This window comes from Ctenopharyngodon idella, chromosome 9 (genome assembly GCF_019924925.1).
Source record: "Ctenopharyngodon idella isolate HZGC_01 chromosome 9, HZGC01, whole genome shotgun sequence".
Lineage (NCBI taxonomy): Eukaryota > Metazoa > Chordata > Actinopteri > Cypriniformes > Xenocyprididae > Ctenopharyngodon > Ctenopharyngodon idella.
The window spans coordinates 32372601-32388036 of record NC_067228.1 but is presented as its reverse complement, the minus strand read 5'-3'; the positions used below and the strand labels follow the sequence as shown (position 1 = coordinate 32388036).

The window sequence follows — 15436 nt, the reverse complement described above, 5'->3', positions numbered from 1 at the left end:
AGTCTATCCATTGTTTGTGTAGCTACTGTTTATTTAAAGTATCAGTATATTTATACATTTATAAATTAACATTAACCAAGATGAACCTATAGGCCTAGGTAAAACATATGCTAATTCATTATACCTAATTTAGAATGTAATACATGTTACATTGTGTAAATGGTAAATATACAAACTTGTTTTATACATACTCTCCTAAAGGTCACTGTGTATCACCTTGCGTAAAAGAAATACATTTGTTTAATTAAGGATTTTTTCCTTCTGCTGGCGGTAATGCACCAAGAGTTGGTTTTTTAAATGAGTTGAATACATTGCCCAATGCTGATTTTACCGTATAGGTGGCGTTATATACCAATGTATGTCCAATGTATGTAATCGGGATAGCTTTGATTGTATGGATAACAGTTTATAAAATTTACAACAAAAATCCTGGAAGTTTAGGAACTGAAAATGTTCCTAACGGAGGAATCTTTTTACTTTTCTTTTCTATACGCCTGTGTAAAAATGGTTACTCCCTCAGTAAACATCAATACCAAATCACAAAAAGTCCCCAAACTTCCGTCGCCAGAGTAAAGCTCGGCAGAAGGCTAAGTTTGTTATCGACCACGTGATATTCTGAAAACAATAAGCATTGATATAAAGCCTCATTAGAAATTGCCCCGCATACTCGATACATACTTGCATTGGAGCCTCGCTGTCATACGTGACATCACTACAAATTACTGAAGTAAGAGAAGGAGAAGAAGAAGAAGAAGAAGAAGAAGAAGACGCAGCAGCAGAAGGAGGAGGAGGAGGTAGCCTATACTGCGGTAAAGTTGTTTTTATATTGGACATAGTTTGACATTCGAGTTTCCCGTCTATCTTAATCGGAATGCACTCAATGCAGGTGAAAATATGTTGGTTAAAACTGTATGTGTGTCCAAATAAATAAAACCATTTTTTAAAAAGATATTTATCGTGAAAGTCGTGAATGCATTGCAGCAATAACAACACCTGTTTATGAGTCGTTGTTTTTTTTAAATGGTTAAAAAACAATGTAATAACTATGTTACTGTTTCTAGTGAATAACACATGACCTTTAAATTATTTTTTTCTAGCTACTTCACTTAATTCACACTATTACATTCTTTTTGTTTTAATGCTACACATATTTTGGAATCTATAAATGATTTTTGTTTATATTGTCATGCACTTTTATGACAATCCCTCAGTGTTCTTGTTTGTCCCCACAATGATAGTAAAACCTGAAATTTCTGATGTTGCAGTGACACCACGGGAAAATCAGCTTATAAATCATACTAAATTATGTTTGTTTGTTTGTTTTTTATGTAAAAATTCAGAATGTTTTCTGTGAGGGTTGTGTTTAGGAGCAGGGTTAAGTTTAGTTTTTGCACACGTTTCTTAAACAGAATCAGGAAACTGTTTCAATGGTGCAGAGAAAATGAAACTTAGTGAGCTGTTTTTTGTGTCTTACTATCTGTGTGTAGCCTAAATACAGAAATGGCAGAAGCCAGTTTTTCTCAGGAGCAGTTCAGCTGTCCAGTGTGTCTGGATCTACTGAAGGATCCAGTGGCCATTCCCTGTGGACACAGTTTCTGTAAGAGCTGTATTACATGCTGCTGGGATCAGGAGGATCAGAAAGGAGTCTACAGCTGCCCTGAATGCAGACAGACCTTCACTTCTAGACCTGCTTTAAATAAAAACACCCTGCTGGCTGAAGTGGTGGAACAACTGAAGAAGACTAAACTCCAAGCTGCTGTTCCTGCTGAACCGAAAGATGTGGAGTCTGACATCTGTACTGGAAGAAAACACAAGAAAGTAAAGAAAACGTCAGGAAAAAAACATCTGGTGTGTATGAACTCTTACTGTCAAAAATCTGTCTTTGCTTATTGACCGTCTCACACCTTATAGGTTGCAAACCCCATTCACATAAAATAAAATGAATATAAGTATCCAATGTTGGATATACACATTTGTGCTACACAAAAGAGGTTTTTATTTTTTCTGACATTTACAGAAGAGTACATTTACAGAGTTTCACTTGTTTTTGTATCCAGATGATTTTAAAAGAGCGACAGAGTAAGTTCCAGCAGAGAATCCAGCAGAGAGAGAAAGATCTTGAGAAGTTGAGAGAGGCTGTGGAGTCTCATAAGGTGAGTTTGGAGAAGAACAGAAGTTTAGACTCTCTTCCAGTGCCGGAGCTCTTTCAGTCCCACTGAAGCCTATTGTGAGCCACAGGTCGTGTGAGGCAACAGTAAGAGCTGATTGTGATGTGTGTCCTATACAGCGCTCTGCAGATACAGCAGTAGAGGACAGTGAGAGGATCTTAATTGAGCTGTTACGCTCCATTGAGAATATCTGCTCTAAGGTGACACAGCGGATCAGAGATCAGGAAAGGGCTGCAGTGAGTCGAGCTGAAGGATTCATGGATCAACTAGAGCAGGAGATTGGTGATCTGAGGAGGAGAGACGCTGAGCTGGAGCAGCTTTCACACACACATAATTTCCACAAGGTAACAGAGATCTGAAATACAGGACAGTAGTTTTAGCAACACCTTACCATTAGAGACTTTCATTTTAATTTCTGTTTAATTGGTGGGGTTTGGTATACTCATACAGCTGAACAAACTGTTAACCTAAGTTTTAAACTTTAGTGCTTAACTCATCCGGCACCGTTTGTGCTACAGACATGAATGATACATCAAATCATATGGCTTTTTGAGAAGAGGTCAGAGATAAATGATTACTTTTCCTAACCATTATAATTTTCAAACACTTGAAAGAGGGAGTAACATTTACATTGTATTACATATAAACAGACTGGATTTCTAAGATCTATGGACATTACTAGAACAGAAGTTCTAGATAGACCTGAATAGCCCAGTAGAACACTATGAAAATGATACCAGACATTACTGTTGCAAATAAAAATAGATAATAGAAAATAAACATAGATAATATCAAACTGGTAGTTCAAGTACACACAAGTTACTCAAGATAATTTGAAAAAACAAGCAGAGTAAATATCTATGTCATGAGTGGCTGTTCTAGTAATTTGCACAAAGAAAGGAGTGGAGAACAAAAACAGTCTTTAATAAATCCACAAGGAACACTCAGGAGATCGTAGGAGAAAACATTAACACAAACACGTAATATAAAGACATTACAGGTCAAAGGAACTAAGGAAACGCAGGGCTTAAATACATAAGGAGCATAATCAATGACAAACGAAACAGGTGTGGGAACTAATTAACAAGCAGAGAAACTAACAGGCTGGCAAAAAAGGAAAACCAAAACACCATGATAATAAAACAGAACATAACTGTTACAGTAGCTTTCTGCTCCCGGAAGGCATGTCCTCGCACTAATGATAGTCCAAACCGAAGAGGGAGGGAGGGTGGGGGCTCTGGAGGAGGACCGGTGAAGGGCCAGAGACAAGAAGTGATTGTGGCGGGTGAAACCAAGGTGATGACGGTGGGAGGAGCCAGATGCAGGAGTCGAGTGAGGGAGGAGCCATGGGGAAACTTGGCTGATGACACCAGGGGACGACTGACGGAGACATGGCCGATGGAAGTAGAGCCTAAGGTGAAGTCGGAGAGCTGATGGGACCAAATGACACTGATGGCTTAGGAGGCAGAGGCAGAGCTGCAGCGACAAGCGTCCAAGGTGGACCCAGGGTGTCAATGGACTGAGGCAGAGCTGGTGTGACTGAGGACCAAGGCGGAGCTGGAGGAAAGCGGAGCACGACGGAGCCAAAGGGGTGGACGGACGAAGTGTAGCTGAAGGCCCGTAAGTCCATGGTGCAGGCAGAGTGACGTCTGACCAAGGCGGTGCGTGAGGGACGAGGGAGCCCGGTAGAGCCGTAAGGACAATGGTCCCAAGTGGAGCCGAGGCAGGGAGGAGCCAAGATGGAGCCAAGTGGTCGACAAGCCGAGGTGAAGAGATGGGCTCGGCGGCTGGAGGCAGAGCCAGGGGATCCTCTTGACTAGGCGGAGCTGGAGACTGGAAGACCAGAGGCAATTCCACACAGTAGAGAGGCATCAGAGGAGAAGCCTGGGGGCTGTAGGGAACCATCGGAGGTGGGGTTGATGGACTGGCTGACCTTGGAAGAGGAATTGGACCGAAACTCTGGATACACAGGAGCCTTTGAGGTGGGCGAAACCAGCGGAGACACAGGAGACTTTGAGCTGGATGGGACCAGCGGGGCACAGGAGACCTTGAGCTGGACAGGATCAGTGGAGACATAGGAGCCTTTGAGCTGGGCGAAACCAGCAGAGACATAGGAGACATTGGGCTGGACAGGACCAGTGGAGACACAGGAGCCTTTGAGCTGGGTGAAACCAGCAGAGACACAGGAGACTTGGAGCCGGACAAACCCAGTGGGGGCACAGGAGACCCAGGAGCCTTTGAGCTGGACTAGACTATTAGGAACTGGGAGATTCAGATAAACATCCTCTTCCAAGTCATCATAAGATACAGAGGTCAGCTGCAGCTCACTCTCAGTGGTGGGAATGTGGACGGGGTCTTCATCCATTCCCTCAAACTCAACAGGTAATCCCACGGTGGCACATGATGTTGCCGGCTCACACACCTGGTCAGACATTTTGTGAGGCTCCGGCTCAAGGGCGATGGCTTGCTCAGTCCTTAACTCAGGCACTTCCATTGTGCAGGCTCTGGCGTTATGTCCATTCATCGGGGTGATGGCTGGCTGGGCTCTGGGTCCCAGAGTGGGACTGGTGATGTCCTCCGCTGACCAGATGGTGTTAAGAGGTCCCGCAGTTAGAAAACTCAACAGTAGCGGTCGGGGAGGTCTGTGTAGCATGGCAGTTGTTGAAATCTTCTGGTGTGTTTATATACTCAATTTGAGGGTCCAGTATTCTGTCAGGAATGGTTGTGGTAGTAAACTGCACAATGAAAGGAGTAGAGAACAAAAACATTCTTTAATATATCCACAAGGAACACTCGTAGGAGATCGAAGGAGAAAACATTAACACAACCATGTTAAATAAAAACAATACTGTATAAAGGAACTAAGGAAACACAGGGCTTAAATACATGAGTGTAATCGATGTCAAACGGAACAGGTGTGGGAACTAATTAACAACCAGGGAAACTAACTAGGGAACACAGGCAGTCAGGCAGGCAAACAGGGAAACCAAAACACCATGATAATAAAACAGAACATAACTGTTACAATCAGGTCATAAAGGTTTTTGTTTTGTATCTTTATTGTTTGTGTTTATTTCTTCCTGTAGAGATTCCAGTCTCTCTCTAAACCTCCTGAACCTACAGATGTACCCAGCGTCACTGTCAGCTCTCTCCTGTCTTTTAAAGATGTGGGAAAGTCTGTCTTTCAACTGAAAGAAAAACTGGAGGATTTCTGTAGAGAGGAGATAGACAAGATAACTGGCAGAGGTAAAGTAGTAGACATTTATTTAATCTTAGACATCATATATATATATATATATATATATATATATATATATATATATATATATATATATATATATATATAGTATCTCACAAAAGTGAGTACACCCCTCACATTTCAGTAACTATTTTAGTATATCTTCTCAAGGGACAATACTATGGAAATGAAAATTGTATATATTTTAGAGTAGTCAATGTGCTGCTTGTATAGCAGTATAGATTTACTGTCCTCTGAAAATAACTTAACATACAGCCATTATTGTCTAAATAGCTGGCAACAAAGTGAGTACACCCTAAGTGATAACAGCTCTACATCTTTTAACCATGAAAAGCCACATGTCCTATTCATCATGTTCATGTTTTTGTCTGCTTGATAGGACAATACATATTTGCATATCTTGTATTAGAGCTAGTGGTTCATTTATTCAACCTTTTTTTAAAACCTTGTGACTGTGTATCTCTCAACATGTCAAACACACTGGAAGATCATCTTCCATAACACATGCAGTGGTTGCAGGACTTTGTGGTTTCCGTTGTCCACGTTGACAAAATCAACAGGAGTGATGTTTGTGTCAGTTGATGTCAGTGATGTCTGGCTTGGCCAACTCTTCCTAGAATAAGCATAGAGGGTAAAACTGTAAATTCAAAGGGTTAGTTCACTTATGAATGAAAATTTCCTGATCATTTACGCACCCCCATGTCATCCAAGATGTTCATGTCTTTCTTTCTTCAGTCGAAAAGAAATTAAGGTTTTTGAGGAAAACATTCCAGGATTTTTCTCCATATAGTGGACTTCAGTGCAGCTTCAAAGGGCTCTACACAATCCCAGATGATGAATAAGGGTCTTATCTAGCTAAACGATCTGTCATTTTCTAAAAAAAAAAACAACTTTTTAACCACAAATGCTCATCTTGCACTGCTCTGCGATTCGCCACGCATTACGTTAGAAAGGTCACATGTGACATGTTCAACCTGTTGAACCCCATTGAAGTCCACTATATGGAGAAGAATCCTGGAATGTTTTCCTCAAAAACCTTAATTTCTTTTCAACTGAAGAAAGAAAGACATGAACATCTTGGATGACATGGGGGTGAGTAAATGATCAGGAAATTTTAATTTTGAAGTGAACTAATCCTTTAACTTTTGAGATTAAAACTAGACGTTTATATTTACTGCTAATAGCAGTTCTATTAATGCACTGAATACTTACATTTCAAGTCTTGAAGAACTGCGGGTCGTCCTCACACGTACACTGGGAGAGCACAAAGAGCTTGTTTCCTGTTGACATGTAAACACGAAAATTAACACGTTAAACAAGCAAGCCAACTTTATTTTATTTTCACTGAAGACAGTGATGGAGGTAGTTAGTGTGGACGAATCTGAACTCACCGGAAGATCATAAACATTCAATGTCACGCATCATCTCTGAAATCTTGCTGGTGTGCATCGCTTTCTTTGATACAGTGAAACTCAGCGCAAACCTAGAAAATCACAAACACACACAAGTAAGTATATAACCAACAATGGATTTGGAAAAGAGAAAGACTAGTCTTTGTCCTGTTATCTGAGGAGACATCACACAACTTGAATTTTAAATCAACAGAAGTTACCTTAAGTGTTGAGGCTCACTCTTTAGTATTCAGCATTCAGTTCAGCCTGCAATTAAAGAATGTTTGTAACTTTACTACAAGTTTGTAGATTTGTTGTGTAAACTTAATATCCAATATATTGATAAATTCATGTCTGTTTATTAGCCATAACCTAATCTTGGATGAAGTTAGTGTTAGCGACTAGTTTTTGCATGTAGAAATAATACAAAGACCAAATAAAATCACATTTAGCAGCAGGGTTGCGTTTCCCCAAAAGTATCGTAAGTCTAAGTTGATCGTAGGAGCATTTTCCACCAATGGTCTCAACGATCAACTTAGCTCATGGTGCTTTTGGGAAACGCAGCCCTAAACAGGGCACTTAACAAGAGCAACATTCAAACCGTAGGACTGCGTTTACTGAAAAAATACCAGCTAATGTTAACATTACTGCCCTGCTTTAACGTTAAAACTACACGATAAGCAGTGACGCTAAAATAGCATTCAAAATGCACATTCAAAAGCACTGCCACGCTTAACCGTGCTGCGTAAAAACAGCGATTAAAACATTTCTTTATCAGGATATTCTTACAAGATAAAAAAAAAAAAAGAAATCACAGATGTTTTGATTTACTTACAAGTTGTTCCATTAAGTTTGCTCCGGTCGTTTGCGAGTGTCCGCCATGTTGAATGGATTCTTCTCGGCTAAGCAACGACGTGACGTGGATGACGTAATTTTACATTGCTCAGTAAACTTAAAAATAATCATTTAAATAGGAGCATTTACTCAAAAATGTTGAGCCACACAAAAATAAAACTAAATTCCTTGTTAATAAAATGTAATTGTTTTAAGTTGCATTAACTATAACAGACTTTAATTGCAGTGTTCTCAATCTTTATAAGTTAGTACTACTGTTCGGGTTTGAATCCTTGTGCTGTGCGTCACTTGCAGAAGCTGGCTTCAAAAAACAGATGCATGAGTGCTGCCAGTATTGCTTTAGAGGTTGCAGAAGCGGAAGGTCAGCTTGTCAGTGCTCAGACCATACGCCGCACACACTGCAACAAGTCAGTTTGCATGGACGTCGTCCCAGAAGGAAGCCTCTTCTGAAGCTGGCTCACAAGAAAGCCCACAAACAGTTTGCTGAAGACAACCTGTCCAAGAGCATGAATTACTGGAAACATGTCCTGTGGTCTGATGAGACTAAGATAAACTTGTTTGGCTCAGATGGTGTCCAGCATGTGTGGCGACACCCTGGTGAGAAGTACCAAGAAAATTGTGTCTTGCCTACAGTCAAGCATGGTGGTGGTAGCATCATAGTCTGAGGCTGCATGAGTGCTGCTGGGACTGATGAACTGCACTTCATTGAGGGAAACATGGATTCCAACATGTACTGTGACATTCTGAAGCAGAACATGATACCATCCCTTCAGAAACTGGGCCGAACGGCAGTTTTCCAACATGATAATGACCCCAAACACACCGCCAAGATGACAACTGCCTTGCTGAGGAAGCTGAAGGTGATGGAGTGGCCAAGTATGTCTCCAGACCAGAACCCTATTGAGCACCTGTGGGACATCCTCAAGCGGAAGGTGGAAAAGCGCCATGTGTCTAACATCCAGAAGCTCCGTGATGTCTTTATGGAGAAGTGGAAGAGGATCCCAGCAACAACCTGTGCAGCTCTGGTGAATTCCATGCCCAGGAGGATTAAGGCAGTGCTAGATAACAATGGTGCTCACACAAAATATTGACACTTTGGTCACAGTTTTGACATGTTCACTTAGGGTGTACTTACTTTTGTTGCCAGTTATTTAGACAATAATGGCTGTATGTTGAGTTATTTTTAGAGGACAGTAAATCTGTACTACTATACAAGCAGCACATTGACTACTCTAAAGTATATCCAATTTTCATTTCTATAGTATTGTCACTTGAGAAGATATACTAAAATAGTTGCTGAAATGTGAGGGGTGTACTCACTTATACTTCTACTGTATATATAAAGAACTTTTTAATGGGAACTATACTAATTATGTCTGCTTCATTTCTTAGTAACATACACTGAAATTATTCCCATCAATGAACCCAAGATCAGGGAGGACTTCCTACAATGTAAGACACAATGAACACATTTACATTTTCATTAAAATATTATTTAGTATGTGTATTAAGCCATTTGAATTACAAAGACAATTGGGATGTCCTCGCAATACAGACATTCCTTTGATTTCCTATATTCTGAGGCCATTTTTACCGACCCACCACACATGCAGACACATGCACACACACAACTAAATGGTTCATTCATACAACCCGAATTCCGGAAAAGCTGGGATGTTTTTTTAAATTAGAATAAAATGAAAACAAAAGACTTTCAAATCACATGAGCCAATATTTTATTCACAATAGAACATAGATAACATAACAAATGTTTAAACTGAGAAATTTTACAATTTTATGCACTAAATGAGCTCATTTCAAATTTGATGCCTGCTACGGGTCTCAAAATAGTTGGGACGGGGGCATGTTTACCATGGTGTAGCATCTCCTCTTCTTTTCAAAACAGTTTGAAGATGTCTGGGCATAAAGGTTATGGGTTTCTGGAGTTTTGGTGTTGGAATTTGGCCCCATTCTTGCCTGATATAGGTTTCCAGCTGCTGAAGAGTTCATGGTCGTCTTTGATGTATTTTTCGTTTAATGTTGCTCTAAAACCTTTATATACCTTTCAGCATTCATAGTGCCTTCCAAAACATGCAAGCTGCCCATACTGTATGCACTTATGCACCCCTATACCATCAGAGATGCTGGCTTTTGAACTGAACGCTGATAACACGCTGGAAGGTCTCCCTCCTCTTTAGCCCAGAGGACACGGCATCCGTGATTTCCAACAAGAATGTCAAATTTGGACTCATCTGACCATAGAAAGCTTTTCCACTTTGAAACAGTCCATTTAAATGAGCCTTGGCCCACAGGACACGACGGCGCTTCTTGACCATGTTCACATATAGCTTCCTTTTTTGCACGATAGAGCTTTAGTTGGCATCTGCAGATGGCACGGCGGATTGTGTTTACCAACAGTGTTTTCTGGAAGTATTCCTGGGCCCATTTAGTAATGTCATTGACACAATCATGCAGATGAGTGATGAAGTGTCGTCTGAGGGCCCGAAGATCACGGGCATCCAATAAAGGTCTTCGGCCTTGTCGCTTACGCACAGATTTCTCCAGTTTCTCTGAATCTTTTGATGATGTTATGCACTGTAGATGATGAGATTTGCAAAGCCTTTGCAATTTGACGTTGAGGAACATTGTTTTTTAAGTATTCCACAATCTTTTTACGCACTCTTTCACAGCTCTGCCCATCTTGACTTCTGAGAGACTCTGCCTCTCTAAGACATCCCTTTTATAGCTAATCATGTTACAGACCTGATTAACTTAATTAGTTGCTAGATGTTCTCCCAGCTGAATCTTTTCAAAATTTCTTGCTTTTTCAGCCATTTGTTGCCCCCGTGCCAACTATTTTGAGACCTGTAGCAGGCATCAAATTTGAAATGAGCTCATTTAGTGGATAAAAGTGTACAATTTCTCAATTTAAACATTTGTTATGTTATCTCTGTTCTATTGTGAATAAAATAATTATAAAATAATAAAATAATCACTCATGTGATTTGAAAGTCTTTTAGTTTTCATTTTATTCTAATTTAAAAACGTCCCAACTTTTCCGGAATTCGGGTTGTACATTGAAAGTAAATATAATAAACATATAACCAAACCTAATAAAATGTTTCGTTACATTTATAGTACTAGGGGAAATGCATGAAAGGGAATGTACAAATGGTATTTCAGTCCAGTATGACTTTTTACTGTTTGTTAACACTCCGCTTGTCTGTGCATTAGTGGTGGGGATTTCTCAGTGACTGTTTCCATCCAAAGTTGTGAATTTAACTTGCGCACAAAAATTGGAATATCTAAACATTTGCACAAAGCAGTTTCCATCCAGCAAGCCAAAGTGAACCAAATCGCCACTTCCTGATAAACCTGTGCAAATATCACTAAGAAAAATGTAAGTTGCTGCAGTAGAAGACACTGTGGGTCTTTTTCCATATATAATAAATTACTTGCGCCTCAGAGCAGTCGCAGACAAAATACAATAAACGCAGTCATGTTATCTTGCTTTCGGAGGTGAATGTCTACTTTTTGGGAACTCAGGCGTGTAAGGCCGGGTGCACGCTGTGAAGATATACGACTGTGCGCCAAAACTTCTGACACTGCCAGAATTCTGTCGGAGGTAAAATTTGATCGCAACGATCATTAATTGGCTGTCGGTGAACATTTCAAACTAACGACCAAAGACTACAGTTTTTAGCCTATGATTATAGATATAATATATATATATATATATATCAAAATTTGTCTCAGACAACCAAATCGTGGCCAAAATTGCATTGTGTGCACCTGTCTTAAGACAGTTCTGGGAGGAAATTATACCAAACTACTTTGACGACAGACTTTAGCTTAGGCATTTTCTGTGCAACGAGATCGGTCCACTGGTTATGCTGTGTTCACGCCATGTCGTAATTACCATAAATAAAGCTCTCTATGTTTTCTAATCGCTCTTGCTGTACTTTGATGTCATACACCGATCGGTCTGCACAGCGCCGCTTCAAGTCGAACACACATTAAATCTGCAGTGGTTAGGTGGTAAAGCAGCCACATGGTACAAGTCAGAGCTCTCAGAAAATTATGAGTTTACATGTTGTAATTACAAGTTCTCCAAGCACGTGGAAGTTTTTTACAGTTCAGAAAAATTAGTCCAGTTATGTTGTCCCATCGTGCAAAGTCACATGACTTTTTTGATGCGCATCAAGGAATTTATTCAGTAAATGTGTTTCCATCATAGTTTACGCACGTTTTCAAGCTAAATTGAGCATACGTTTTTTTTTTTTTTATGTGCATTTTTAGAATTTAACGCGATATCCCAAAATGCGAATAAAAATGGGTTGATGGCAACATAGCTATTGATACACCAAAATGGACGATGATTTTTTTTTCCTGTTTTATCTCCATCAGATTCCAGTCAGTTCACTCTAGATCCAAACACAGCAAATAAACACCTCCATCTGTCTGAGGGGAACAGAGTGGTTACTTTCACTGCCAGTGTCCAACAGTATCCTGATCATCCAGACAGATTTCATTATTATCCTCAGGTGTTGTGCAAAGAGAGTGTGTGTGGACGCTGTTACTGGGAGCTTGAGTGGAGTGGGAGTGGATTTGTGTGTATATCAGTGTCTTATATGTACATCAACAGGAAGGGAAAGAGAGATGAGTGTGTGTTTGGATATAATGATCAGTCCTGGAGTTTGATCTGCTCTACCTCCAGATGCTCATTCGTTCACAATGACAGTAATACTGAACTCCCTGTACCCTTCAGCGGCTGTAGAATAGGAGTGTATGTGGATCACAGTGCAGGAACTCTGTCCTTCTACAGCGTCTCTGACACAATGACCCTCATCCACAGAGTCCAGACCACATTCACTCAGCCTCTCTATCCTGGGTTTGGAGTTATAAATGGGTCAGCAGTAAAACTGTGTGATCTAACACTATAGATTACAGAGAGCTGACTGTAGTGTTCACAGTTTTAAATGTTACTTGCCATTGTGACAGTAGCCCCATGTCTGCTTATCCACCTACACTAAATATTCCTCCATATCCAAGTATACAGCCCCCAACAGTTCCCTTATGCACTTGTTTCCCAGTTTATCTTTTGTTCAACAACAAATACTGCGTAAACCCAATCTTTAGCCACTTAAACATCAGTCAACTATCACTGTTGTTTTAGGTTTATAGAGGACCCAAGTTTTTTATACCTCACAAGAGAGGATGAAACCTAATACATAATGTTGAAAATGGCTTTGTCTAATTTGTTGGACCCACATGAGACTTAGCTTAGTTTAGCTCATGTCCTTGCCAACCCTGAACCAAATGAAACTGAGTTTTGATTGAGTAACTTGCAGATATGTGCTGACTCAAGCTGCAAACTGTTTCAGATGGTTCAGTCTGATGTGGTGAAGTGGTTCATCCAGTTATGAATTATCATCTTTACTGATTAAAAACCAGTTTGACTTTTTTTCCCACATGTCTACAGAAGTTCTTATTGAGAATTAACAGTGGTTTAGCTCTAGTTTATGTTCATTATACTGAAAATGTTTAAATGTCACCATTATGGTGATTAGTGTTTCCTTTAGTTGGGCACTGTATCTGTTTTTTTTTTTTTTTTAATAATTCGATTGTCATTTGCAATGCTTCATGGGATTGTTTCCCTCTTTAAAGCCATTAAGTACACAGTCTTGTACCTTTGTCTTTTTGTCCAATTTTCAAAGACATTTTTTGTTTTTAAAAATTCAAAGTTTATAATGTTGTGATTCACCTCGTAGCTAGTTTATTTGGTTCAAGGCTTATAACACTTTAACAAAACTTTAAAGGCTTTTTAAAAATTGCTATGGGAAAAATGAATGCTAAAAATACTTCTGAAACCAAGGCAGCTTAAAAAAAGTGTACGGGCACTGTTGTACTCCATTGTGAATGTTACCTGGGTTTCCTGGTAGCCTTTGTAAGGGAAATGTTATTTTTGTATATTCAGTCAATACTACTTCTAATATTTTATCAATGTTGTTAATTTTGCACGAAATACGGAGATTATCTTACATAACATTTTAAGTGAAAGATACATTTTGGTTTGTAACTTATTTTGAATGAGTAATCTGCTGTTTGTTTCTGAATGGAGGATGTATAGGGAGGCAGAAAGACTGTGTTATTCTTTTTTATGTTTAAGTTTTTGATTATTATATACTGTTTGTTCTAATATATTGTAAAAAAAAAAAAAAAAAAAAAAAAAAGAAGAAAAAAATTGCTCTCTGTCACCCCGATCGAGTTTGTATACTGTGAGCTGTGATCACAAGTTTTGTTCTTGTGTGAAACCCTTTTTCTGATAACTGTGTTGCTGACTATTCTTGTTTCTGTCTATGTGACTTTCAGCACATTGCTCAACGAACTAACTAAAGCAATATCCTGTTTTTGTATTATTATATATTCTGTCCGTCCGTAATAAACTAAGAATCAACTGAGCAGCAATCTGGTTTCTGTGTCTCTTATTTGGTTCTCCCAATGCAATGTAGGGCTTCACGAGATCTGGAGGCGAATTGCAGAAGACTGTAGATAACTGAATAAAATTATCTAACATATACATATATGTGTATGCGATCAGTATGTCTTGGGAAATGTCTCCTTTATGTTTCAAATGTAGCCTATCCGGCTAAATTCTGTAGCCGAATGCTGCGAGGGGAAACTAGTGAACAATGTTTCTTTCTGTAGTCAAGGACAGCAGGCCTTGTAGAGAGTAGAGAAACTGTTTCATCAAGAAGATATTTGCATGCCAAAGGTAAGAAGATGAAGATGCCTAAGATGGATGAAGTTGAAGTGGAAGTGTACATGTATGGTAAAAAGAAAGAGGAAGCCAAATTTGTTCATGTGCTTATCCAATCAAAAAATCTTATCTGAAAAGATTTATCTGACAGATCTTAAGAGAAAACACACAAGTTTAGCAATTTTAAAAGCTGCATATATTCTAAAGAAATGATGCAAAAAATGTTTTTTTTTTTTTCAGGTCTAGTATTCAAGTAAAGAAATCGAAATGTAAAATAACACTGCATCGTCTTCACTTTCTAAATAAAATATAAATGAATCCTTATTAAAGTTATAAAAGGTAATCAGTCAAGATCAGTGAGTGATTTTCTCATTTTATTTTGTTCTTTGATTAGCATTAATCACATAGACAGCAGCAAGTATATAAGTCTGCTCTCACTTCATTTATTATGCATACATTTGTACATTAGCATTAGGTAAGTCATTAATATACAGTGTAAATAAAATTGGAACCTTGTAGAACCCCTATAGGGCAGTCAATGCCAAGGAGGAAAGACATCAGCAATGATCTCAGAGAAGCAATTTTTGCCACCATCAATCTGGGAAGGGTTATATGGCCATTTCCAAACAATTTGAAGTCCATTATTCTACAGTAAGGAAGATTATTCACAAGTGGAAAACATTCAAGAAAGATGCCAGTCTTCCCAGGAGTGGACGTCCCAGCAAATTCACCTCAATGCTCAGCGAAATCGCAAAACAACCAAGAACTACACTTCAGACTCTACAGGCCTAAGTTAACATGTTAAATGTTAAAGTTCATGGCAGTACAATTAGAAAAAGACGGGACAAGTATGGCATGTTTGGAAGGGTTGCCAGGAGAAAGCTTCTTCTCTCTAAAAATAAAACGGCAGCATGGCTTAGGTTTTCAAAGTTGTGTCTGAACAAACCATAAGACTTCTGGAACAAGGTCCAACCAAAGTGGAGATGTTTGGCCATAATGCACA

The 15436-nt window shown here is 39.2% G+C and overlaps 1 protein-coding gene across 1 annotated transcript; it reads left to right on the top strand.

Moving 5' to 3' along the window:
- Nucleotides 1-627: 627 nt before the first annotated feature.
- On the top strand, nt 628-14141 carry LOC127518329 (tripartite motif-containing protein 16-like protein). The gene is made up of 7 exons (XM_051904824.1): nt 628-809; nt 1488-1848; nt 2058-2153; nt 2288-2512; nt 5255-5414; nt 9066-9125; nt 12081-14141. Exons 2-7 carry the CDS (start codon nt 1501-1503, stop codon nt 12614-12616), a joined length of 1425 nt encoding a protein of 474 aa, XP_051760784.1. The 5' UTR covers nt 628-809; nt 1488-1500; the 3' UTR covers nt 12617-14141.
- The last annotated feature ends 1295 nt before the right edge of the window (nt 14142-15436 follow it).

Coding starts and splice junctions, on each gene's coding strand:
- LOC127518329 (XM_051904824.1), top strand. CDS start 1,501: ATGGCAGAAGCCAGTTTTTCTCAGGAGCAGTTCAGCTGTCCAGTGTGT. Junction 1,849..2,057: donor CGTCAGGAAAAAAACATCTG/GTGTGTATGAAC, acceptor TTTTGTATCCAG/ATGATTTTAAAAGAGCGACA. Junction 2,154..2,287: donor AGGCTGTGGAGTCTCATAAG/GTGAGTTTGGAG, acceptor TGTCCTATACAG/CGCTCTGCAGATACAGCAGT.